This window comes from Pelobates fuscus, chromosome 13, assembly GCF_036172605.1.
Source record: "Pelobates fuscus isolate aPelFus1 chromosome 13, aPelFus1.pri, whole genome shotgun sequence".
NCBI lineage: Eukaryota > Metazoa > Chordata > Amphibia > Anura > Pelobatidae > Pelobates > Pelobates fuscus.
The window spans coordinates 41,582,200-41,609,326 of NC_086329.1; the positions used below are offsets into that span (position 1 = coordinate 41,582,200).

General features: G+C 44.9%; 1 protein-coding gene across 1 annotated transcript; it reads left to right on the forward strand.

Annotated features, from left to right (window-relative positions):
• On the forward strand, positions 1-25,409 carry LOC134583044 (gastrula zinc finger protein XlCGF52.1-like). Its single transcript, XM_063439796.1, has 3 exons — positions 1-10; positions 12,877-12,986; positions 24,019-25,409. The coding sequence occupies exons 2-3, from the start codon at positions 12,887-12,889 to the stop codon at positions 25,152-25,154; spliced, it is 1,236 nt and encodes a 411-aa protein (XP_063295866.1). The 5' UTR covers positions 1-10; positions 12,877-12,886; the 3' UTR covers positions 25,155-25,409.
• Positions 25,410-27,127: the final 1,718 nt, after the last annotated feature.

Consider the following 27,127-nt stretch of genomic DNA (forward strand, 5'->3'; position numbering starts at 1 on the left):
CTGGCAGCAGGTAGGACCTGGGGAATCCTGATTGTATAGAATGGTAAAAACCCTCCACTGAGCTTTTTATTTTTTATTTTTATAGGGTGATAGCCAAGCTAGATAAATAGCAATAGAGATTACCTGTGGACCATGTCACCATGTCAGTGGCTTATCTGCCTTTAAAGGGCAATTATCCTATAAAAAGATGTAAAAGTGACATTTTATAAATGGTGACATTTCTTCTATACATTGTACAATCACATTGCCAGGAAAATGTGTGGATCAAATGTCTTTTTTATTTGAAGTTTGCAGAGTGCAAATCAGAGTTGCTGTAAATTGCCTTACACAAAGCTGCTCATTAATAAATATATTCTATCTTAAATTACCCATAGTTTAGAGGAGTGTATAAACATAAAAAAGCAATAATTAAAAAAATATTGGTAAATATTTCGAAGTAGTGTAAAAACACGTGTCTTTGCAAAATAATTACAAATATTTATATAGCACCAACTTATACCGCAGCGCTGTGTAATAGGTTAAAGAAGACAAACTATTCTGAAACTCATTAGAGGTTCACTAACCGTAGGTAAAGAGCACCCTGCCCCACGCTATGTATCACATTTTTAACTTTACTTTGGTATGCGGGCAGTAAAAAGTAATGCATAAATATTTTGAATTTATTTGTCAAATGAGACTATTGATAAATTATGATATATGTCATGTCCCATTCCACATTGGAAAATACAAATATTTGCTGAATTTCAGAATTTGCAAGTTCATTTTTTTTTTCATCACTAGGGAAAGTCACCATATATAGTATCCACGGTTAGAATTCACATTTTGGGGACACCTAAACTGACATATCTATATAGCATTTGATAAGAAAGTATCCTGGAAGAACAAGTATTCATCAGTTGATTTTTAATTTGTTCTTGTGGTAGTAGAAGCATATTTGCATGCAGTGTATTTAAGGGACATTATAGGTACGCAGACCATTTCAGCTCATTGAAGTGGTCTGGGTGCACTGTCCCTGTCCCCCTTAGTTCTGCAATGCAAAACATTTCTGTTTTAGAGAAACTGCAATTATTACCTTGCAGGACTGAGACTTCCGCTAGTGGATGTCAATCAGACAGCCACAAGAGGCACATCCTGGATCCTAATGGACTTTTGGTTGCCTAACTGACACTGGACGTCCTCATGCTCTGTATGATAACATCCAGCATCAGTGAAATCCCCGTAGGAAAGCACTGAAGCAAGCATCCCCTTAAACTGCAAAAAATATTTAAAATTAACTAATTAGTAGATAAATCCCAAATGAAAACATGCATGCATTTATTCACAGGGGGTATGTCTAACAGCTTACAAATGCTGCAGGTCTCTTGTCCAAAACATTTGCAAGTCCATCCCTTCTTCACCAGCACAGACTTGAAAGCTTTGCTGGATAATGCTTCAGAGCCTTCTAACTGAAACGCCTCTGTGCTGGAGCCATGAGCGCATGCACACATATGCGGATTTCCAATACTTCTCGATTTTATTAAAAAGGGGGGAAGTCAGGCACCTGCTAGCACAGCGTGACTGCCCGTTCTGTTAGCTCTGTGGAGCTAATGGAATTGGAAGAAAACCTCCATGACGTTTCTGATTGACAGCCAGGGAGGTGTTTCTGCTCCCTCAAGCCCCTGTTAAGGCTGTGGAATACTCCAGAGGCTTTTAATTGTAACGCCTTTGTGCTGGAGCTGTGAGTTTTCACGTGTTTAATAAAATTTAAAAATGCTTAAAATTCTCCAAAAATTAACAAGTACATAAAAAAAAGGGCAAATTACAAGAGAAATTTTGAATAACCTTAATCAGTGATTTTAGTTATATAATTTCACGATAGGGTTGTACTGCCCTTGTGGTGGAATCTCGGTAAAAATAAATTTAGTAGGCCGAGATTACCACGTGGCATGTGTACGTGCATATGCTGACGTATCGATCAGTTGGTTGCACGAGGCAAGATACGATCAGTAGTGTACGGAGCATGTGCAAGAATACAGGATATAGTATTCCCCCTCCTCCATTGTGCTGGACAAGCCATGCGGTCAAACAGGAAGTTAATTCTTATTTGTGTTGATTGGTTAAGAGAATGTGCGGGTGGAGCTTAATATGGGAGGAGTTATATGCCTATATAAGGAGCCTGCACTATTGTCCGGGGCTCAGAACTTGCTGTATTTTGGTGACATTAGTCCCTCTGAGTCCCGATCGGTGATCCAATAAAGAATCTCTTCCTTCCTGAAGAAACCTGTGTCCATCTCTCTGTGCTTGGCTTCCGTCAGTTTCTCCGGTATCATTTGGTGCATTGGCCGGGAAGCTCATCGTTCAACGGTAGCTGAGAGGCAGAGGCGTGAGACGGTCTATCTTTGCCCACGTTCTCTACGGCTGCACCCCTGAACTTCTGCGTGGACCTCCCTTCGTCTCGGCGCCACTGGGCCGTTGTCCAGGAGATCATCGGCCTCTACGTGAGAAGTGCTGGGGTGTCCCCGTCGATGAGTGTGAACTCAGGTTCAGGAACGAGGAGGTAAGACAACTGCTGTTTTAGACGGCAGGACCCACTAGGGGTATACCGATTGTGCGGTAGGCCCAAAGGGGTTTTGAATCTGTGTATCTGCCCCCTCTGTCGGAGGGAAGGAGCGAAGGCGCACCGCTCGATCGAACGCTCTTTAGTCAGACCGTTTGATTTGGTTAGTCAGGCGGGGTTCTGGTGTAAATAGCCCTAGCCGGACACCGGTGTCTTGTCTAGACTAGCGTTCTAGGGTGTATATTACGTTCGCTAGGTCGGAGGGACCGGGAGACTAAGCGGCGCCTGTGTAAATTCGGTTCGCTAGTTCTCATCCTATCTGGGCTAAGTGGGAAGGCGTGTAAATTTGGAACCCACTAGACTTTTGATAGTGCGACTAAGAGGCGCCTGTGTAAATTCGGTTCTCTAGCTCACTATATATGTGGTGATTGGGCAGTGTGGCTAACCAAAACGGGTGTATATAGTTTTAGGTAGTCCATTCAAGGTACTGGCCAATAGTTTAGTTGGGAATTGTAAATGTGTTAACGATTGTTTTAGTAAAGTGTATATCTTGTTAGATAGCGCGAGCTCAGCCGTCTAGCGAGAGTGTTAATAGTGTGTTGCTGTATTATAGTGCACGGTACCATAACCCTGTATATTTACTGACATTGTATATAAGTACTAATCATTGTCGTCTAATGCATGTTTAACACCATAACCACTAATAATTGTATTGTGACCTTAACTTGTGCTTTGACCTATGCTAACCGTACTGTAACCGCTATTTGTAAAAGACGATGTTACTGGGGTGTGTTATAGACGGGTAATTCGTATATAGAGAATTATAGCGTGGGTGACTGTATAGTTACGCCAAAGGGCATAATATTGATTATATAGTGACTGGTGTAACAGCTGTGTGTGTACGGGAATTCCCTGAGTGTTTATTGTGTTATTGTGTACGTTTCACTTGGTAACCGTACCACGTGGTGCTGTTGCCAGAGGAAACGGGTGTGATTGTTGAATAGTACGCGTGTATAGTATTCGTTGTCGACGACGTTCCATTGTTAAGTATGGGTGCGTCGCAGTCAACGATTCCGGATCCCTTAGGTTGTATGGTGAAGAATTTTAAAAAGGGATTCAAAACTTGTGATTTTGGGGTTAAGATGTCTCCTGTGCGTTTAGTTACTTTGTGCACTAGGGAGTGGCCTACTTTGGTTGCGGCATGGCCGCCACGTGGCAGTTTGGATCTAACTCTGGTACAGCGCTTACACGTGGCTGTATCAGGTAGGCCTGAACTTTACGGCCAGTTTCCTTATATTGACTGTTGGAGACAGGCCGTAAATGACTCGCCAAAATGGCTCCAGACATGCCACGAGGAGCAGTGTCGCCTCATGGTAGCTAGGACTTGTTCGTCCACTAGGACTGGTGTTAGGCCCATTTTGGACACGCCCCCTGAGTCCGAGATCCCTTTGCCGCCCCCTTACTTTCCGTTAAGAAGAAGTGACGCAAACGCAGGAAGTCCTGCACCCCTCCCCTCATTACCCTCATCCACTTCCGCTTCCTCCTCCAGTACAGGATCCACCCCCCCTCGTACTAAATCTCCCCTTCCGGAACCAGAACCCACCCCCATTAAAAACGAATATCCTGATTTGGCGCCACTTCAGACTTCCGGTCAAGCTTCATCTAGCTCGGCTCGAAGTGTTTTATTTACAACCTTTTCCCAAAACCAACCTCCCACATCCCCATACCCTATCTCTCCCCGACCGGAACTCATGACTGACGCCTCTCTACGTAGCCCCATCCAAACCCGACAGTTGACTGGTGCCCAACAATTAAAGCACTATCAGATGCCTCTTCGCCTAAATCCTGGGTCAGCTTATATCGATGCCGCAGGTCAAATGGCACACGCTGACCCAGTCTTCGTATATGTCCCATTTACCACTACCGACCTTTTAAACTGGAAGACCCATAATTCCTCGTATACTGAGAAACCACAAGCCATGACTGATCTGTTCACCTCAATAGTACAGACGCATAATCCGACATGGGCTGATTGCCAGCAGTTACTAATGACTTTATTTAACAATGAGGAAAGGACAAGAATAAATCAAGCAGCCATTAAAGCACTAGAGGATAGAGCCCGTGCTTTGAACCAAGCTAATCCAGCAGCATGGGCCGCAACACATTATCCCAACACTGATCCCGATTGGAACGTAAATGGTGCTGATATGGTTCAACTCAGAGCCTATAGAGACGCTATAATTGCTGGCATGAAAGCAGGAGGAAAGAAAGCCATTAACATGTCGAAGACAGTTGAGGTGATTCAGAAAAGCGATGAAGCGCCCAGTGTCTTTTATGACCGATTATTGGAGGCATACCGCTTGTATACCCCCTTTAATCCGGAAGACGCAGACAATTCCCGAATGGTTAACTCCGCCTTTGTCAGCCAAGCATACGGAGATATTAAGCGCAAGCTACAAAAGTTAGAAGGGTTTGCAGGTATGTCCATCACCCAACTAATGGAGGTAGCAAATAAGGTCTATATGAACAGGGATACAGAAAGTAAGAAAGAGGAAGAGCGCAAGATGCGTAAAAAGGCTGATATGCTAGCGGTAGCGATCGCAGGCGTAGATAAACGGGGCCCAGATAGAGGCAATAATAGATGGAGTAGGGAGCCTTTGAGTAGGGATCAGTGCGCGTATTGCAGGGAAGAAGGGCATTGGAGGAACGAATGTCCGCAAAGAGAGCAGTACGAGAGAGACCAACCCAGGGCAGGCTACGGAAACTTTAGAGGCAGAGCGAGAGGTAGAGGAGGCCCCGGAGGGAGTAATGGTTATAGAGGGAGTAATGGGAACAGAGGAAGTGTTAGGGAAGACAGGTATATTCCAGCAGCGCAAAGGTCCCGCGATAGAGAAGGTAGGGACTTCGTAGGATTGGCTGACACGGTCATGGAGGACTATTGATACCGACCGGGCTCCATCCCCCTTGGTCGAGCGGAGCCTATGGTCGATGTATCAATAGGGGGAAAAAGGAGTGCGTTCATGATCGACACTGGTGCTGAACATTCAGTGGTGACTAATCTAGTTGCTCCTCCATCTGGAAGGACTATTACTGTGATAGGAGCAACTGGAAGAAGTGCTGAAAGACCGGTTCTTAAAAGTCGACTCTGTACATTGGGAGGCCACGTAGTAAAACACCAATTCCTTTATATGCCTGAATGTCCAGTCCAATTGCTGGGACGTGATATGCTATCAAAATTACAAGCGCAGATTACGTTCCTACCAAATGGAACAACATCTTTAAAGTTTAATGGACCTTCAGGTATTATGACTTTATCCGTACCAAAGGAAGAAGAGTGGCGACTTTATACAGTGTTGACTAGCCAAAACCCTAGGAGTGATGAGACATTATTTAACATACCAGGAGTTTGGGCAGAGAACAACCCACCAGGACTGGCCCGCAATATTCCACCTATAAAAATTGAACTGAAACTTGGGGTTTATCCAGTGAGCCTAAGACAATACCACATCCCACAGAAGGCTAAGAAGAACATCCAATCCTATCTGGATAAGTTCATACAGTATGGTATCCTAAAATTCTGTACTTCCCCCTGGAACACCCCATTGCTGCCTGTTCAAAAGCCCGGTACAGATGAGTATCGACCTGTGCAGGACTTGAGAGCAGTCAATGATGCGGTTGTTAGTATACATCCAGTTGTACCCAATCCATATAACCTGCTTGCTTTAATTCCGGGCGGGGCTACTTACTTCACAGTCTTAGATCTCAAAGATGCCTTCTTTTGCCTCCGAATTGCCGCAGAAAGTCAATGTATTTTCGCTTTCCAATGGGAGAACGCTGTAACGGGCTCAAAACGCCAGATGACTTGGACAAGACTGCCCCAAGGGTTTAAAAATTCACCTACCCTATTTGGTTCAGCCCTAAGTCAAGATTTATTGGATTTCGAGTCTATCCCAGGAGAATGTGTATTGTTACAATATGTAGATGACTTGTTGATAGCAGCAGTTACAAAAGAAAAATGTCAGCAAGCAACGCACGATCTACTACATATTCTCTGGAAGGCAGGATACAAGGTGTCTAGAAAGAAGGCTCAGTTGTGTTTGCCAACTGTCAAGTATCTGGGATTCCATATCTCTGAAGGTCAAAGGATTATGGGGCCAGAGAGAAAAGAAGCTGTCTGCCAAATACCAATACCCAAGAATAGAAGACAAGTGCGAGAATTCTTGGGGGCAGCAGGCTTCTGTAGGATATGGATTCCCAGCTATGCGATACTAGCAAAACCTCTGTACGCAGCCATCAAAGGTACAGAGCACGATCCCTTCTTATGGACCCAAGAACAGCAAACGGCATTTGAAGATGTGAAGAAGGCTTTGATGAGTGCCCCAGCATTAGGTCTACCTGATCACACACGACCATTCTACTTATATGTACACGAGCAAAGAAGAATGGCTGTGGGAGTATTGACACAGTACTTGGGATCATGGCAAAGACCTGTTGCCTACATGTCTAAGCAACTGGATGCAGTGGCCAGCGGACTTCCACCTTGTCTAAGAGCCGTAGCTGCAGCCGCCCTGCTAGTAGCTGAAGCCGATAAACTCACTCTGGGTCAAGAACTTTATGTACGAGTCCCACATGCAGTGCAGACGTTGTTGGATTACAAAGGAAATCATTGGTTTAGTAACAGCCGTATGACCAGGTATCAAGCAATGTTGTGTGAAAACCCAAGAGTGCATTTAGAGACTGTAAACACCTTAAATCCAGCTACCCTTTTGCCACAACCTACTGAAAGTCAACATGATTGTTTGGAAGTAATGGATGAAGTATTCTCAAGTAGACCAGATCTTCGTGATTTTCCCATCCAGAACCCCGATGTTCAATATTATACCGACGGCAGTAGTTATGTGAAAGAAGGGATCCGCTATGCAGGATATGCAGTAACAACAATAGACAAGGTGATAGAAGCTCGGCCACTGGCGAAAGGAACATCAGCACAAAAGGCAGAATTGATAGCACTAACACGAGCGTTACAATTGGCTGAAGGTTTAAGAGTAAATATCTATACAGACTCTAAGTATGCGTTTTTAACCACTCATGCCCACGGAGCTTTGTATAAAGAAAGAGGACTACTGAATTCAGAAGGCAAAGAAATCAAGTACGCAGCTGAAATCCTACAACTATTGGAAGCAGTGTGGGAGCCGAAAGAAGTCGGTATTATACATTGTCGAGCGCATCTGAGAGGAGATGGTGATGTAACCAAGGGAAATCGGATGGCAGATAGTGCAGCTAAGCGTGCTGCTGAATCAGGAAGACAGGAGTATGTGGGGCATATAGCTGCTCTAATACCAACCCCACTGTCTCAATGGACTCCAGTTTATACAACTCAAGAAGAGGAGTGGTTAAAGACTGAACCGGGAAAGTATTTGGAGAACAAGTGGTATCAGCTAGAAGATGGAAGAATAGTCATACCAGCATCACTAGCAGTAGAAATTGTCCAAAATTATCATAACGGGACACATTCTGGGAGAGACAGTACTGAAGAATCTCTCAGGAAACATTTCTACATACCAAGATTGTCCAACTTGACTCAGGCCATTGTACGCAGATGTGTAACGTGTGCTAAGAATAATGCAAGACAAGGACCAGTAAAGCCACCAGGAGTCCAGTTTATGGGGGGACTCCCCATGTCCGATCTACAAATAGACTTTACAGTGATGCCTAAATCGGGTGGACATCGTTACCTGCTGGTAATTGTGTGCACCTATTCAGGCTGGGTAGAAGCATGTCCTACTCGTACAGAGAAAGCAGGAGAAGTTGTGAGATTCCTGCTACGAGAAATAATACCCCGATATGGACTACCCTGTTCTATAGGATCGGACAATGGTCCAGCTTTTGTTCACCAGTGCCTACAACAACTGACTCATATGCTTGGTATAAAGTGGAGGCTTCATACTGCATATAGACCCCAGAGTTCTGGTAAGGTAGAGAGAATGAATAGAACTATTAAGAACCAGTTGGCTAAAATGTGTCAGGAAACCCAACTTAAGTGGAACGTTCTCTTACCTATAGCTCTATTGCGAATCCGCAGTACCCCTACCAGAAGGATGGGCCTCTCTCCTTTTGAAATTATGTATGGGCGACCACCTCCCGTACTTGGTAACTTAAGGGGGGATTTGAGTCAGTTGGGAGAAGGAATTACTCGGCAGCAGGTTGTAGAGTTGGGTAAGACTATGGAGGAGGTACAGAAATGGGTACAAGATAGATTACCTGTGAATATTTATCCCCCTGTTCATAGTTATCATCCAGGAGACCAAGTGTGGATTAAAGAGTGGAATAATGTACCGTTAGGGCCCAAGTGGAGAGGTCCTTATGTTGTTCTTTTGTCTACCCCTACAGCGATAAAAGTAGCAGAAGTGACTCCGTGGATACATCACTCCAGGGTTAAGCCAGCAGCAGTTGATTCTTGGCAAGTTACAGCAGATCCAGAGAATCCCTGCAAGATCCGGTTGAAACGCACTACTCAGTCGGAGTAACGAGGAATTATTGTGGATTACAAATTTTATTGTTACAGGTGTGAGTGAGAAGGCCATAATAAAGCCTGTCCGCTTACCAACACATAGTGTATAAGCCAGGAAAGTCTCGAAGGGACACCTGTGAAGACGAGCAGAACTCCATTCCCTGCAGCCCTCACATCCTGGAAGCTGAGGTTCCATCGCACGGACGAAGACTGAGGATGACGGCGAAAGATGTGCTTTTGATTGTGTTTATTTACATGTGTTTTTATATTCAGGAAGGTAGAGGTACCGACACTCCTAGCTGTGAGGTATGCATTAAGACTACGAGAACAGGTAACCATATTTCCCAAACCCTAATTTGGCATTCACAATACGAGTGTAAAGGAGATGTATCGAGATGTAGATACTTAAATATAGACTATAGTGTGTGCCATTTAGGAGTAGGAGAACCTAGGTGCTTCAGTCCAGAGTATCAACCTCGTACAATTTGGTTGACTCTCAGGAATGGAGATCCTCAGGGGACCCTAATTAATAAGACGGTGTTAGAATCCGTACATTCTTCGGGTGTTCTGCTATTTGATGCGTGTAAAGCGATATCGAGTGGTAGAAAGCCGTGGAATGTATGTGGGGATCTTAGATGGGAGAGGACGTATGGGTCTAATGATAAATATATTTGTCCCAGTAGTAAAAATAAATATGTAAGTCCTAGATGCCCAAATAAAGACTATAACTTTTGCCCATATTGGTCTTGTGTGGGGTGGGCGACTTGGGGACAGACAGTAGATAAAGACATGATAGTGACTAAGTTGCCGACTAGCCCTTATTGTAAGTCTATGGAATGCAACCCAGTCCATATACTTATTAATAACCCCGACAAGTTCCTAGATAAGTATGGCAATTTATTTGGGTTTCAGATATACGGGACGGGTTTAGATCCTGGGACATTATTGTTTATAGGGATAGAGACTGATACGGTATCCTCCCAGACTCATCAAGTATATCATTCCTTTTATGAAGAGATGAGTATAGATAATAAGATCCCCCATAACGCTAAAAACCTGTTCATTGACCTAGCTGAAAGTATTGCCGGTAGTCTTAATGTTACCAACTGCTATGTGTGTGGAGGTACTAACATGGGAGACCAATGGCCTTGGGAAGCAAAGGAGGTAATGTCCGGTTCTGAGGCAGTTGACCAACTAATATCTACACAAGCCGATTATCATATGAGTGTTAGAGGTAAATCTGAGTGGAGATTAAAGACCTCCATCATAGGTTATGTTTGCATAGCAAGGAAAGGAATAATGTATAACACTTCTGTAGGAGAATTAACTTGTCTAGGGCAAAAAGCTTATGATGATGATACAAAGAATACAACTTGGTGGTCGGCTTCAAATGTCTCAGAACCATCTAACCCGTTTGCTAGATACGCCAATTTAAAGGATGTGTGGTTTGATCTATCTATCACATCTACCTGGAGAGCCCCAGCCAATTTGTACTGGATCTGTGGTAAGAAAGCCTATTCGGAGCTGCCACAGGACTGGGAAGGGGCATGTGTGTTGGGTATGCTCAAACCATCCTTCTTCTTGTTACCGATTGAAACAGGTGAGACTTTAGGTGTTAAAGTGTATGATGTGAATCATAGGAAGAAAAGGGGACCCATAGAGATAGGCACCTGGGAAGATAATGAATGGCCTCCCCAGCGTATTATAGACTATTATGGGCCAGCCACGTGGGCTGAGGATGGTACCTTTGGTTATAGAACCCCTATTTATATGCTCAACCGTATTATAAGATTACAGGCGGTGGTTGAGATTATCACAAATGAGACATCACAAGCGCTCAATCTTCTAGCGAAGCATAACACCAGGATGAGGACAGCAGTCTACCAAAATAGATTAGCCTTGGATTACCTATTGGCAGTAGAGGGAGGTGTATGTGGGAAGTTTAACCTAAGCAATTGCTGTCTTCAAATAGACGACGAAGGGCAAGCAATAGCTGAGCTTACTAGCCATATGGTTAAACTAGCGCATGTGCCTACTCAGGTATGGAAAGGGTACAATCCAAGTAGTTGGTTTGGTAGCTGGTATGAGTGGTTTGGAGGGCTTAAGGCAGTGGTAGGTGGAGTCCTACTGATTTTACTGTTGTGTCTACTCCTACCGTGTCTTATACCCCTAGTAGTTAGGTCTGTGCAAAGCCTGATAGGAAGTATAGCAGAGAGGAAGGCTGCTGCACAGATAATGGCGATATATAAATATAAGGCTCTAGATCAGGGAGAACCAATGCAAGAAGATGAATGTTGAAGATTCACATCATAAGATAAGTCTGGTCTGGTTCAAGGTAACTTGCGGTGTAAGCAAAACTAAGGTTATGTGATGCCTCAAGTAATTGTAAAATATCAAGAGGCATCAAAGGGGGGAATGTGGTGGAATCTCGGTAAAAAATAAATTTAGTAGGCCGAGATTACCACGTGGCATGTGTACGTGCATATGCTGACGTATCGATCAGTTGGTTGCACGAGGCAAGATACGATCAGTAGTGTACGGAGCATGTGCAAGAATACAGGATATAGTATTCCCCCTCCTCCATTGTGCTGGACAAGCCATGCGGTCAAACAGGAAGTTAATTCTTATTTGTGTTGATTGGTTAAGAGAATGTGCGGGTGGAGCTTAATAAGGGAGGAGTTATATGCCTATATAAGGAGCCTGCACTATTGTCCGGGGCTCAGAACTTGCTGTATTTTGGTGACATTAGTCCCTCTGAGTCCCGATCGGTGATCCAATAAAGAATCTCTTCCTTCCTGAAGAAACCTGTGTCCATCTCTCTGTGCTTGGCTTCCGTCAGTTTCTCCGGTATCACCCTCACTATTCTCAATTTATGGTGTGTGTACCCTCTTGTCTTATTACCTGCTTTTATTTTTTATTTTTTTAAAGATCCTTATGGTAGGACACACTTGCTGTTCAAGGTACTTTACTACTGCAATACCCTTCTCAGTGGTCTTACGTGTTCCCAGATTGCACCGCGGCAAGCCTCCCCGCTCTGTCAATCCCTGAGTTGGCTTCCAGTTGGATATAGGGCTCATTTTAAAATCCTGGTGCTTGCTTACAAGTCCCTACATAATGCTGCTCCAACCTACCTATCCTCCCTAATACACAAGTTTGTCCTGTCGAGGCCCCTACGCTCTGCCAAAGACATACGTATATCCTCTGTCCGTACTCCCACCTCTAATGCTCGCCTCCAAGATTTCTCCAGGGCTGCACCTCTTCTGTGGAACTCCCTTCCCTTCTCCGTAAGACTCCACTCATTCAAAAAAATAATTGAAAACTCACTTCTTCAAGAAAGCATATAAATTAAACTGTTAGCAGGTTTTTATCCCACACCCCCCATGACTTCTCTCCTGCAACTGTCAAAAATTACCTACTAAGCCCTCTTCTAACAACCTATTTCGTACCCCTACTTGTACCCTTTGTGTCACTATATCCCACTTCCTCTAGAATGTAAGCTCAATGAGCAGGGCCCTCCACCTCTCTGTTCCTGTACGTCCAGTTGTCTGGTTATAACTACATGTCTGTTAGTCCACTCATTGCACACTGATGGCGCTATATAAATAATAAAATAATAATTATAAAATTGTTGATGTAATTATATATGTTGATGTTGAGATTTGCATGTTTGTAAGAATGTTACTTGTGATACTTCTGGTTGCATTCAGTTTGACTTAACATCTGGTAAAAAATTTTGACAATGAGTTTTCATTAATTGTATAATTAGATTCTGATTGATGAGTGCACCCTTTCTTTGTAGATCTAACTTATCTGTGTCATATGTTAACAGGGGACACAGAATGGATTCTGAACTAGTGCCAAAAACAGAGTATGAAGAGGACCTATGCACAGTTACTGTTCAGGATGGTGATCAGAGTGATGCTGTTAATGTCAGCCCAGGTTAGTAACTTATATAATTTATTTAAAAGTTTCAGAATACATGCATTCCATATTTGTGAAATAGCAGCCAAATGAGAGTTAAGAAGACATGAGGAGTTTTTTTAGGCATCCACAATGTTTATCTGCATTCATTGAAACCAACTGACTAGAAGGGTAATGTACAATGTCGCTCGCTTTGTTCACAAATGAACCATTTATACTGCTAGTTTACATTTATTTTGGGAATTCTTGTAAAGGTAAAAACATAGCCACCTCTATACTAAACTTCAAATAAGTAATTCTCATTTTCATGATAACCCTTTAACCCCTTAAGGACCAAACTTCTGGAATAAAAGGGAATCATGACATGTCACACATGTCATGTGTCCTTAAGGGGTTAAAGCAATACTCTAAGCACCATAACCACTAGAAACAATGTAGTGGTTATGGTGCCAGGAGTGCCCTGCCCCCTCACAATTGTAAAAAGTCAAAGCGTTTTATGTTTTATGCCTAGAGTCTTCAGATTGCTGCTTCCTACCTCCAGGAGAGGCGAAAGCTCATTGTCTAAACTAAGCCGAGAGAGAAAAAACAAGAAGAGATAAGGGCTGCGCCAGAGAAACCTACCTTATATACTCGAGTATAAGCCGAGTTTTTTAGCACATTTTTTGTGCTAAAAAACCCCAACTCGGCTTATACTCGAGTCAATAGTCTGTATTATGGCAATTTGCATTGCCATAATACAGACAATGGGGCTGTGGGGGCTGCAGAGATCTTACTTACCTGTCCTGCAGCTCCTGTCAGCTCTCTCCTCCTCCGCGCCGTCCGTTCAGCACCTCGGTCAGCTCCCAGTGTAAATCTCGCGAGAGCCGCGGCTCTCGCAAGACTTACACTGGGAGCTGCACAGACCGCGTGGAGGAGGAGAGAGCTGACAGGAGCTGCAGGACAGGTAAGTAACAGCTCTGACAGCCCCCTTCCTCCCCCCCACTGAACTACCAATGCTGGACCAGCAGGGAAGGAGAGCCCCCCTCCCTGCTATGTATCAAGCAGGGAGGGGGGACGAAAAAAAAAAGAGAGTAATAATAATAAAAAAAAAAAAATTAAATAATAAATAATAATAAAAAAATAAATAATAATTAAATTAAATAAATTAAAATAATAATAAATAATAATAAAAAAAAATTAAAATAAAAAAAATAAAAAAAAATTGCCCACCCCCCACCAAGGCTCTGCAACACACACACACACACACCACTCATACACACACACTGCATTCATATACACACACACTGCATTCATACACACACACTGCATTCATACACACACTGCATTCATACACACACTGCATTCATACACACGCTGCATTCATACACACGCTGCATTCATACACACTCTGCATTCATACACACACACTGCATTCATACACACACACTGCATTCATACACACACACTGCATTCATTATACACACACTGTAAATAAATATTCAATTAATATATTTTTTTTAGGATCTAATTTTATTTAGAAATTTACCAGTAGCTGCTGCATTTCTCACCCTAGTCTTATACTCGAGTCAATAAGTTTTCCCATTTTTGGGGGGTAAAATTAGGGGCCTCGGCTTATATTCGGGTCGGCTTATACTCGAGTATATACGGTAATATCAAACAATAATAACAATAAAATATAGTCCAAATAAAATAGTCTAACCCAGGGCCACCATCAGAAATTTTGGGGCCCCTAGCACAGCTCAAGGTCTGGGCCCCCCTTCAAGCCCGCCCACAGGGCCCGCCTCCAAATCCCACCCACAGGAATACACACACACTAACAGACATACACACATGCATAGGGAGATACTGACACACACACACACACACACACACATATACATGCAGACATACATACTGACAAACATACATATACATACACATACTGCATACTGATATATACATACATACAGACACACACTGGCATACATACATACAGACACACACTGGCATATATACATACATACACTGGCATACATACACTGGCTGGCATACATACATATATACACTGGCATACATACATACAGACACACACACTGGCATACATACATACATACACTGGCATACACACACTGGCTGGCATACATACATACACTGGCATACATACATATTTACAGTCTCCGAAATAACCTACCAGCCAATGCTTGTGAGTGAGGAGCGGAAAGATACCTCCTATGATCAGCAGGGTTAACTCCAGCAGTTAAACAATGGACATGGCATCTTGGCACTTACATACACACACACACACACACACACTGGCATACATACATACAGACACACACTGGCATACATACATACATACAGACACACACTGGCATACATACACACACTGGCATACATACACACACTGGCATACATATATACACTGGCATATATACATACATACACTGGCATACATACATACACTGGCATACATACACTGGCTGGCATACATACAGACAGACACACACTGGCATACAGACAGACACACACTGGCATACAGACAGAAACACACTGGCATACATACATACATACACTGGCATACATACATACACTGGCATACATATATACACTGGCATACATATATACACTGGCATACACACATACATACATATTTACAGTCTCCGAAATAACCTACCAGCCAATGCTTTCTCTTGAGTGAGGAGCGGAAAGATACCTACTATGATCAGCAGGTTTAACTCCAGCAGTTAAACAATGGACATGGCATCTTGGCACCTTGGTATACCAGCTGCTGGGTCCAGGAATACAAATATAACATAATTTAAAAAAATAATGTCCAAGGGGGCGGAGCCGGCGCCCAAACGAGCTGGACGCGTTTCGGAGCTGCTCTGATACTCAGCCCGAGAAAAAGACTGAAAAGCCCGAAAAACCCTCGCAACCAGACCTCCTCTGGCAGCTGCCTGAGCCCCGACGATATGGGGAAAAAAAGCAAGAAGCTACGACCGGACCCGGGCTCGGGTTCGCAAGATATTGGCACTTACATGCGGAATGCAGCGAGGCCGACACACGCCAAGATGGCGCCCGCGGAGGTTTACCCGCATCTGTCCTCGGACGAGGACAGCAGTACAGCCGACCTCTCTCCCCCACCGAGGCGACGAACGGAGCCACTGGCGGCCACAGCGCTTGGGGACTCTGCCCCCGCAACGAGGGCAGATATCAAAGCCCTGGTTGCGGAGATTCAAGCCATGTTCAAGGCTGACTTGGCGCCAATACGGGAGGAGGTATCCGCACTCACTACCCGCATGCACGCTATGGAGGAAAGCATGGCAGGCCACAAGCTTGCCCAGACAGCCACAGATACTGCCATAGGAGCACTGCAGAAACAATATGCCGATCACCAGGCTCAACTAGCCAATTTGGAAGACAAAGCCAGGGCACGCAACCTACGAATAAAAGGCATTCCGGATGCAATAACTGATACAGAACTTCCCCACTACTGCAGGAGGCTCCTTGCCACCCTTCTTATGCCCAAGCACTCCAAACAGATACTAGTGGACTCCTGCTACAGGCTTAATAAAACAACTACTTCAGCCCAGGAGACGCCTAAGGAAGTCCTGCTCAAACTGGTACGTGACGCTGACCGGGGCATTATTATGGGGGCAGTAAGGGGTACTCCCACGGTGCCCTTTGAAGGCGATCAGCTTGCTTTTTACCGAGACTTTTCTAGAAACACCCTGTCCTGGCGGCGCTCTCTTAAGCCCATAACCCAAGTGCTTCAGGAGCAGTCTATTACCTACAAGTGGGGCCCCCGCAGGCTACTTGCCAGCAAGGCAGGGAAGACACACGCTATCTCACACCCTGCTGAAGCCTCGAACTTCCTGCAAGCCCTCGGCCTACCGACAGCACAACCACAGACTACAGCCCACCCAGCCTGGAATGTAGCAGACATCACCCCGTTCGTGCCAAGAGGAAACGCACCCAAGACAACGGCACAGCCACCCTGAACGTTGGGACTGAGTGTCGCCTGTGCACTACCATATGCACGCGCACAAATCCTATAAATGTTGCATATTATTCCCCTTTTCATTTTATCTAAAAGGGATCAAAAGTTGCTTATATGTTTCTATATGGTATTCTATTACTACTATGTTATGTTGCCGACTCCGTAAGCCTTAGATCTAGCTCAGTACCTCAGCACCCTCCCCCCCTAGCGTTATCAAGCGGCGTGCCAGCGCAAAAATAGCAGCCCTCTGGGTGCATAAAGCATAACCCCCGCCCTCAGGTACAGCTTAACAAAAAGAGACCTCACACCCGGCTTCGAGGGCACCCAAGCCCAACTATGAGTGCCTCACTAAAGCTTAATTACCAGGGCGTATTGTACACTGGCCACAAGGCACATAAGGCCCAATATCACCGCCCTACCCAGTCATGAGCTAGAGGACAACTGACAGGGAAACTTGGGTAATCCCGCATATTTAAAAAATAAAATTGTGTAGACTAAGCTAAGTGGCGAAAGTATCCATGTATTGTAAAAATGTTTTACCTGCTGATCACGAATTATGTTATCTTGTTTGCCAATACACGCAAAAATAAAGAATTTAAAAAAAAAATTAAAAAAAATAATGTCCATCAGTTGCAGTCAGATAAATGGCGTTTTGGAAGATTTATAGCCAGCTTTGTTTTGTATCCATCTGTACAAAGGGTAATACATTTATATATATATATACTGGCATACATACATACACTGGCATACACACACTGGCATACACACACACATACACTGGCATACATACACATACACTGGCATACACACACTGGCATACACACACACATACACTGGCATACATACACATACACTGGCATACATACATACATAGGCATACACACATACACTGGAATACACACACATACACTGGCATACACACACACACACTGGCATACATACACACATACACTGGCATACATACATACATACATACACTGGCATACATACATACATACACTGGCATACATACACACATACACTGGCATACATACATACATACACTGGCATACATACATACATACACTGGCATACATACATACACTGGCATACATACACACATACACTGACACACATACACTGGCATACATACACCTCATTTTCAGCCACCCTCCTCTTCCTTACTATTTCGTCGCAGGAGGGTGGCTGGGGATGATGTGCGTCGGCTGCCTCTCCTTGCGGCCTTTCTCTCCTCCTTCCCGCGCGGAGTAAACTGGGAGGAAGTGACCGGACGTCACTTCCTCCCAGCAGCACTTGCTTTCCGGCTGCATTTATTTTATTTTTTTAAAGGGGCCCGGTCGCGCTATTACAGCGCTGACCGGGCCCCTGAAGATAATATAGCCCATTGGGTGACCCTAAATGCTTGGGCCACCTGATGGGCCCCATCAGCGTGTGGGCCCCGGTGCAGATGCACCGGCAGCAGTTCCGCTGATACACGTGGCGGCCGGGCCCCCCAGGACCGCCGGCCCGTGACAATTGTCACGGTTGTCATGCCCTGATGGCGGCCCTGGTCTTATCTAAAATGCTCTTATTGGGATCACAGAGTCTATAACAGTGATGGCGAACCTATGGCATGCGTGCCACAGGTGGCACGCCGGGCCCTCTCTGTGGGCACGCGGCCATAGGTTCGCCAATAATGCAGAGTAGGCACCTGCCTGCCCGAAACAGCAGGCGCCTACTCTGCTTCCGTGTCGGGAGGCAGGGGGAGGGATCTGTGAAGCAGCTCCCCTGTCCTCCCGCGCGATGCTGTGTGGAGTGTTGCCGTGCGTTACCATGGCAACGCTCCACACTGCATCGCGCGGGAGGACAGGGGAGCTGCTTCCCCAATCCCTCCCCCTGCCTCCCGTCCCGGAAGCAGTACAACCGGACCACCAGGGATGGCTCTGTGTCCCCCCCCTCATTCATTAAAGGTAAGAAGGAGGAGGGGGGGATGAAGAAACTGATTTAAAATACTTTTTTTTTTTTTTTTTAAACACGTTTACCCCCCCAGCAGTACCCCTACCCCACACACACACACAGTACCCCTACCCCCCCAGCAGTACCCCTACCCCCCACACACACAGTACCCCTACCCCCCAGCAGTTCCCCTACCCCCCAGCAGTACCCCTACCCCCCCACAGCACCCCTACCCCCCAGCAGTATCCCTACCCCCCACATACACAGTACCCATACCCCCCAGCAGTACCCCTACCCCCCACACTCACTGTACCCCTACCCCCCAGCAGTACCCCTACCCCCACACACAGTACTCCTACCCCCCCAGCAGTACCCCTACCCCCCACACACACACAGTACCCCTAGCCCCCCAGCAGTACCCCTACCCCCCACACATCCCCTACCCCCCCACACACAGTACCCCTCCCCAGCAGTACCCTTACCCCCCCACACACAGTACCCCAACCCTCGCCAGCAGTACCCCTACCCTCCCCAACAGTTCCCCCTACCCACCCACACCTAGTACCTCTACCCCCCAGCAGTACCCCTACCCCCCCAGCAGTACCCCTACCCCCCCACACACAGTACCCCTACCCCCCAGCAGTACCCCTACCCCCACACACACTGTACCCCTACCCCCCACACACACAGTACTCCTACCCCCCCAGCAGTACCCCTATCCCCCCACACACAGTACCCTTACCCCCCATACACACACGAAGTACCCCTACCCCCACCACAAGAAGTACCACCACCCCCCACACACACTGTACCCCTACCCCCCTGTGGCGAAACCAACTTCGCCACTGTGGGCTGGAGAAGCCTGGCTGCTAGCCTCCTGCCCGCTGACTATGGCCCCTGGACATATTGCACTTTAAAGACTATATTTGGGCATGTACTAATTTATATTGCTGCTACTGGCCCTTTAAAATCAGCGATGGACATTTTGGGACTACTGTCCCTTTAAGACTGTGAAGCATATCCTATTGTACTGCCTGTATATTGTATATGTATTTATGTATGCAGTTAACCTGGGTTATATATATATGCAGCCTTCATCTGATTGTTCGGTAGAATCCCTCCATTCCTTGTATTGAGGAAACTACCGAACAACCAGACCACCCAGGACTAAGTGTGCCTCCAATTACCGTTTGCAACAATGTTGCAAACGGGTAATTGGCAATCAGTGCAGTGTGGTCTTTGTCCTCTGGGTGGCCGCCATTCAGGAAACCAACACGTGGCGGCGGCCATCTTTAACTGCCGAACAGCGGTGTTTTGCCGTCGAGTGTCTGGAACTGAAATCGGGCACTTGACTAGGCAAACACCGCTGAGACCTCCATACTTCCAGAAATTCGTATAAAAACTACCGAATGACCCGCCGTTCGGTAGAAAGAACCCCACAAACAAGGGAATTCATTCAAACCCTCTCCAGGCTCTATAACACAGGCAATTCGTCTGTTTTCATTCCCTTGTTTGTGACCGACCGCAGGGCCAAAATGCATGGAACTGTTTTCGGATACTTTACCCATGCGGTCGGTCAATACTTTAAAGTCCCATAACTCCTGAACCATTTATCCGAATGGGCTTATTCTTGCATATGTTGTCCCCCTGAATAAGGGCTATCAGGGGATACCTGTTTTGGAGGTGTAGCATATGTATTTGGGGTACATCCAGGAATTGGGGAAAAAGGTGTACAGTATAATTGTGTTAAGTGTTAATCTAAGGGGAGGAAATGTGTGGGAGGTACATCCATGTGATTGGTTAATTTCATCCTCCCCCTGGGAGTGTCCTGTATGTACTTGTTGGTAATAAAAGCCAGACTGGGTGTCCCAGTCTTGAGTTCCTGCTTAACCCTCAAAATGAAGTGTCGTCTCGTTCTTGGGGGGGATTGGATTGTAAGCTGACTGCCAAGAGTGTAAGCCGATTGTATGCTTTTCTTGTTCAGCTGTTCCAGTTCGGAGTGTTATTTCGTATCCAGATCGGGAGTGTGGTGTTCTGCAGTAGCTGTGCCTGTATCCAGAAAAGGGGATTATCGCCTAAACGGATTTTTCCCCTTTCATGCTGAAACGGTCCGTTACACCCCCCACACACACAGTACCCCTACCCGCCCCACACACACAGTACCCCTACCCTCCCCAGCAGTACCCCTACTCCCCCACACATCCCCTACCCCCCACACACAGTACCCCTCCCCTCCCCAGCAGTACCCCTCCCCTCCCCAGCAGTTCCCCCTACCCCCCCATACCCAGTACTCCTACCCCCCCACACACAGTACCCCTACCCCCCACACACACAGTACCCCTACCCCTCCAGCAGTACCCCTACCCCTCCACACACACAGTAACCCTACCCCCCACACAGTACCCCTACCCCCCACACAGCATCCCTTCCCTCCCCTACAACCGCTACCCCCCACATACAGCACCTCTACCCCCCCACACAGCACCTCTACCCCCCACACAGCACCCCTACCCCCCCACACAGCACCCCTACCCCCCCACACAGCACCCCTACCCCCCCACACAGCAGCCCTACCCCCCCACACAGCACCCCTTACCCCCCACACAGCACAGCACCCTTACCTCCCCACACAGCACAGCACCCCTCACACACACCACCCCACACACACACCACCCCTCACACACACACACAGCACCCCACATACACACACACACACAGCAACCCTCAGACACACACAGCACCCCACATACACACACACACAGCAACCCTCAGACACACACAGCACCCCTCACACACATCACACACACACACACAGCACCTCACACAAACACATACACTACACCCCTCAATGCAGTATGTGTGTGTATTCAGCAGTCTGTGTGTGTGCGTGTATTCAGCAGTCTGTGTGTGTGTGTGTGTGCGTGTATTCCGCAGTCCGTGTGTGCGTGTATTCAGCAATCTGTGTGTGTGTGTGTGTGCGTGTATTCAGCAGTCTGTGTGTGTGTATGTATTCAGCAGTCTGTGTGTGTGTATTGAGCGGACTGTGTGTGTGTGTGTATTCATCAGTCTCTGTATTCAGCAGTCTTGTGTGTGTGTGTGTGTGTATTCAGCAGACTGTGTATGTATTGCATTTGTTGGAGATACTAATAAATATAAGCTTAATTTTATCTATTTATATCATTATTTAAAATTTGTATCATTGAACTCTCTGTTGTTGTGTTCTTTTAAAACAAAAGTTGTTAATTAGTTCGGACAACAGTACGAGTTGTTTTTTTCTAAACTTAAACCTCAGTATTAAGGTTTAATTGCCGTGTTGGCACTTTAAGAAAAAAAAAGTTGGCATATATTGCGGTTTGGGCACTCGGGCTCAAAAAGGTTCGCCATCACTGGTCTATAAGGTGCTTTGGCAGGAACAATGTCCTCGCTGTCCTCATCCGTGTAGATCCACTCATATGCAAAAGATAAAAACAAAAAGAGAACCAAATAGTGCAATATGTCCAGTATTAAAACGACAAATGAATATAAAAAGTAGGTATAAAACTCATATGTACAAGAGCTATAGCTAGCTCTAGTGTAAAAGGTGTACAGCGGTACAATCCCCGCTTATGGGATATGGGGTAAACTTCCTCCGTCAAAGGTATGTCCAATGCTCAAATAAAAAGAGACAACCAATAGTGCTCACTGAATAAAATGATGATCAATAAAATACCGTATTTATCGGCGTATAACACGCACTTTTTCTCCCTGAAAATAGGGAGAAAATCATGGGTGCGTGTTATACACCGATATTCCACATTTACTTACCTGTCTTGAAGCGTGGGCCGGCTTCACAGCGCGCACCGCGGTACTGGAACTTTAATTTCAGGTTCCGGTTTCCGGCGGGACTGAAAGGAAGTGTGCACACTATTGTGTGCACACTTCCTTTCAGTCCCGCCGGAAACCGGAACCTGAAATTTAAGTTCCAGTGCCGGCGGGACTGAAAGGAAGTGTGCACACAATAGTGTGCACACTTCCTTTCAGTCCTGCCAGAAACCGGAACCTGAAATTTAAGTTCCAGTACCGCGGTGCGCGCTGTGAAGCCGGCCCACGCTTCAAGACAGGTAAGTAAATATGGGACAGAGGGAAAGTGCACTAGGGGACACTATGGGAGGGGGGGGGACACTATGGGAGGGGCACTATGGGAGGGGGGACACACTATGGGGGTGGAGAATACTATGGGAGGGGGGGAGAATACTATGGAAGGGGGGGGGAACACTATGGGATGAGGGGGGAACACTATGGGAGGGGGGAGAATACTATGGGAGGGGGGAGAATACTATGGGAGGGGGGAGAATACTATGGAAGGGGGGGAACACTATAGGATGAGGGGGGAGAATACTATGGGAGGGGGGGAGAATACTATGGGAGGGGGGGAGAATACTATGGGAGGGGGGGGAGAATACTATGGGAGGGGGGAGAATACTATGGAAAGGGGGGGGGAAATACTATGGAAAGTGGGGGGAACACTATGGGAGGGGTGGAAATTTCCTGGAATTTCCTTCTGAAAATGAGGTGCGTGTTATACGCCGGCGCGTGTTATACGCCGATAAATACGGTATATATAAAATGGTACTTACAAGAAAGGAGCAGGTCAACTGCTCCTTGAGTATAGCATTGGTGGTATGATCCCCACCTAGGATTACTTGGAGTCCAGGATGATAAAATGCCAGGTAAAAGGTAATAATCTTGTTTCTTGTCAACTCTCTGTACTCAACCACAAATCAGCCTGCTGCTTCCAGCCCTCAAAGGCGAAATAAGGCTTAGCTCATTGGCTAAGAGAGATCAGTTAATACTCTCAGCCAACAAGTTGGCCCTGAATCTCATGAGTTAGCTCAGGAGATTTAACGAAAGCTCCTAAGTAGGAGCAGACCCCAGATGAGAAGTCAAATTGTCCTAAAATGGCTTGACTATTTACAATAAGGAGCATGCTGTAGTGGTTATGGTGCTTGGAGTGTTCCCTTAAGAAAATGTGCATGCTTTGGGCACATTTTCCACTATTAATTGTTAATATTTGTGTGACTCATTACTTAAAGGAATGTACATACTTTGTTATACACAAGCTTGATACAGTTCATTAAACTATCTGTTTGTGTTTAGATTATGGAGACAGTGTTTGTCCAGGAGCACGACAATCACCACTTTTAAAAGAAGGAGGTAAGCTTCTGTATTCAAAGCGAAAAGTAAAGGAGACAAAAAACAAGAAGCAGAAAAACTCATCTGAAAACTCTACCACAGATGCCATTACATGCACAGAACTCAATCATACGAACGTTGATGAAAATTCTCTAGATGAAAGTCTAGAAGAGCAACAAAAAGGTGAAGTAAAAAAATATACAAGCGCTCTTCGGGCTCGTAAAAACAGAGACGAATCAAAGAATAAATGCCAGAAACAAGGCAAAATTTATCTGAAAATGCAAAAGCTAACAATTCATTATTCACCATACAAGGTACAGAAGACGTACACATGCACAGAGTGTGGGAGAAGCTGTATTTCTAGTTCACATCTCATCATACATCAAAGATCGCACACGGGGGAGAGGCCTTTTTCCTGTGATAATTGTGGCAAAAGCTTTGCTAGGAGGTCTTCTCTTGTAATACATGAGCGAATACACACAGGAGAGAGACCTTATACATGTACACACTGCGGAAAGAGCTTCACTAGCAGCGCCACACTGTCCACTCACATAAGAATCCACACAGGAGAGAGACCCTACGTATGCTGGGAGTGCGGTAAGAGCTTCACCAGTAACTCCTCTTTGTTCATACACAACAGAACTCACACGGGAGAGAAACCCTATATATGCGTGGAATGTGGGAAAACCTTTTCTTGTACGTCTGCCCTTGTTATCCACAAGCGATCACACACTGGAGAAAAGCCTTATACGTGTGAAGAGTGTGGAAAATGTTTTGCAGACAACTCAAGACTTGTCAAACACAAGGCAGCTCATACAGGAGATTGGGCCTATGTGTGCACAGTATGTGGAAAAGGGTTCACATGCTACTCAAATCTAAACGTACACCAGAGGTCTCACACTGGAGAGAGGCCATATGCATGCACTAATTGTGATAAGCGATTTGCTCTCAATAGAGATCTTGTGAGACATCAGTCAATACACACTGGGGAAAGACCATTTATTTGTTCTGAATGTGGTAAGAGTTTTACTCGTAAAGCGCATCTTACCACGCACTTGAAAATACACGCAAGGGAAAGAGCAGGTAAGATCTGTGAGTGATGGACATGCTGGAAGAAGATTTTCCTTGACATTCACCCAGTTCGATAGTATCTGCTGCTGGAGTAACTATATCTTCAATCCGTTGGCATGCATCGACATTGGCAATCATAAACATGATTCGAAACGTAGATATCTAAAGTTTGCACTTTTACATTTGAACAATAATAATTTATAGCTTTCGAGTCATAAGGAAATATTATATAATATTCCGTATTTTAATGTTATTGTCCAGTGATAATACAATATACTTACCAAGAGTTGTGACTTTTTGCAATACCTTTCAAATAACATTTTTCATAGTAAAATAATGGGCACGCTCGTTCTTTATGAAGTTATGGGAAACAAATGCTGCATGTATTGTCTAGTTTAAAAATACATTAATCATGTAGAACTATTAGAGGCGCTAAACATCATACCTGCTATTGCTTACTGTAGTGGTTATGGTACCTAGAGTCCCTGGCAGCACTCCCAGGCTGAGTCAAACAGGGTTATTTGCTTAAAGTGAGAATTGTTGGGAATTTAAAAGTGAATTTCAAATGTAAAAGAACACTATAGCGTTAGGAATACAAAACTGTGATTCCGCTTCCCCCACCCGCCTGTGTTGGAAGGGTTAGTGATTTCCAAATAGGGACAAAGTTGATATCTCTATGAAGACTTGCCCGAAATTTGCATACCAAGTAAGTGTGAAACACATCAAAATTGGTTTGACTGTTACCTGGCGAATAGCTTTAGGTGACTCCTGGCAGAACCATGCCAGTGCTTTGCAGTTTTTATATTTGCATTCCAAACTGTGCTTTTCTGTTATGCAACTTGATGATCATATGGCTGTTTCAGTCAAACTAGAAGTTTCACTTCTTTTTTTTTTTTGTGTAAATGTATTTATTTTTGGCAGAGAAACAGAACCACTTTCAGCGCTGTTACTTTCCATATCTTTTTATTCAAAACATGTTTATTATTGAGATATGTTTTTGACTTTTTCAGAAGTGAGAATGAAAAAGGACAGAGGACCTTGCAGGGTCCGTAATTAGAGAATAACAAAACAATCATGTCTTACATCCATAGCAGTTATTTACAATAATGGGAAGAAAACATTGTATGGAAGCATTTTGGGCTTGCCAGTTGAAAATAGGATAGTGTACTACCATACCTATTGGGTGTATTTTAGGGCAATGCGTGACCTTTCTCTCAGCATTCCATATAGTTTTAATGATGTTTCCTATTTGTAACATGGGCACAGTGCTTTTAGTTGTACTATATAGTGTGTTCATTTTATTTATGAACAAACCCGTGTTACCCTGTTACTGGTAAAATAATGGAGTGTCTGGATCATAATATCCTAAACTTGCACTGATGTGTCTCCTACCACTATCAGCTAGTTTGAGCAGCGGTAACATCACTGCCTTAAAACTGGGAAACCTAGGTTCGAATCCCGGTCAGATTACATTACCAGTAAGTGTCCTTGAGCACGGCACCTAATGATATACATAGATTGTAAGCTCAGTTGAGCAGGGCTCTCTAATATCTATACCCCTTTCAATTGTTTTAAAGTACTGTGGAATATGTCTGCGCCATATAAATGATGATAATGATAACTTGCCACTGAACTTTGTCAACTGATCTTGTATTTTTATTGTGGTAATAAAAATACACCTTTCTTTATGGCTCCTATGACCTGTATACCACGTTATATTTAACAGTCCAGCTATAAAAAGTATTGTGTCTGAAAAGTGATCTAAAGTAATAAAAGTTGGACAGTCACCATATAAACAAATGGAATCAGCAAGCTTGTTCCAATATGACTCATAATTTACCCCTTTGCACCACTTTTAATAAAACTTATTTTTTTTTTAAAACTTAATTCACAATATGTTTTGCATCCTTTTAAAATCAATGACAAGGTCCACATTTTAAATAATTTATGTAGCAGCAACCAAACTCTCCTTTTCTGAGGACAATACAATAAAAATGGGGTC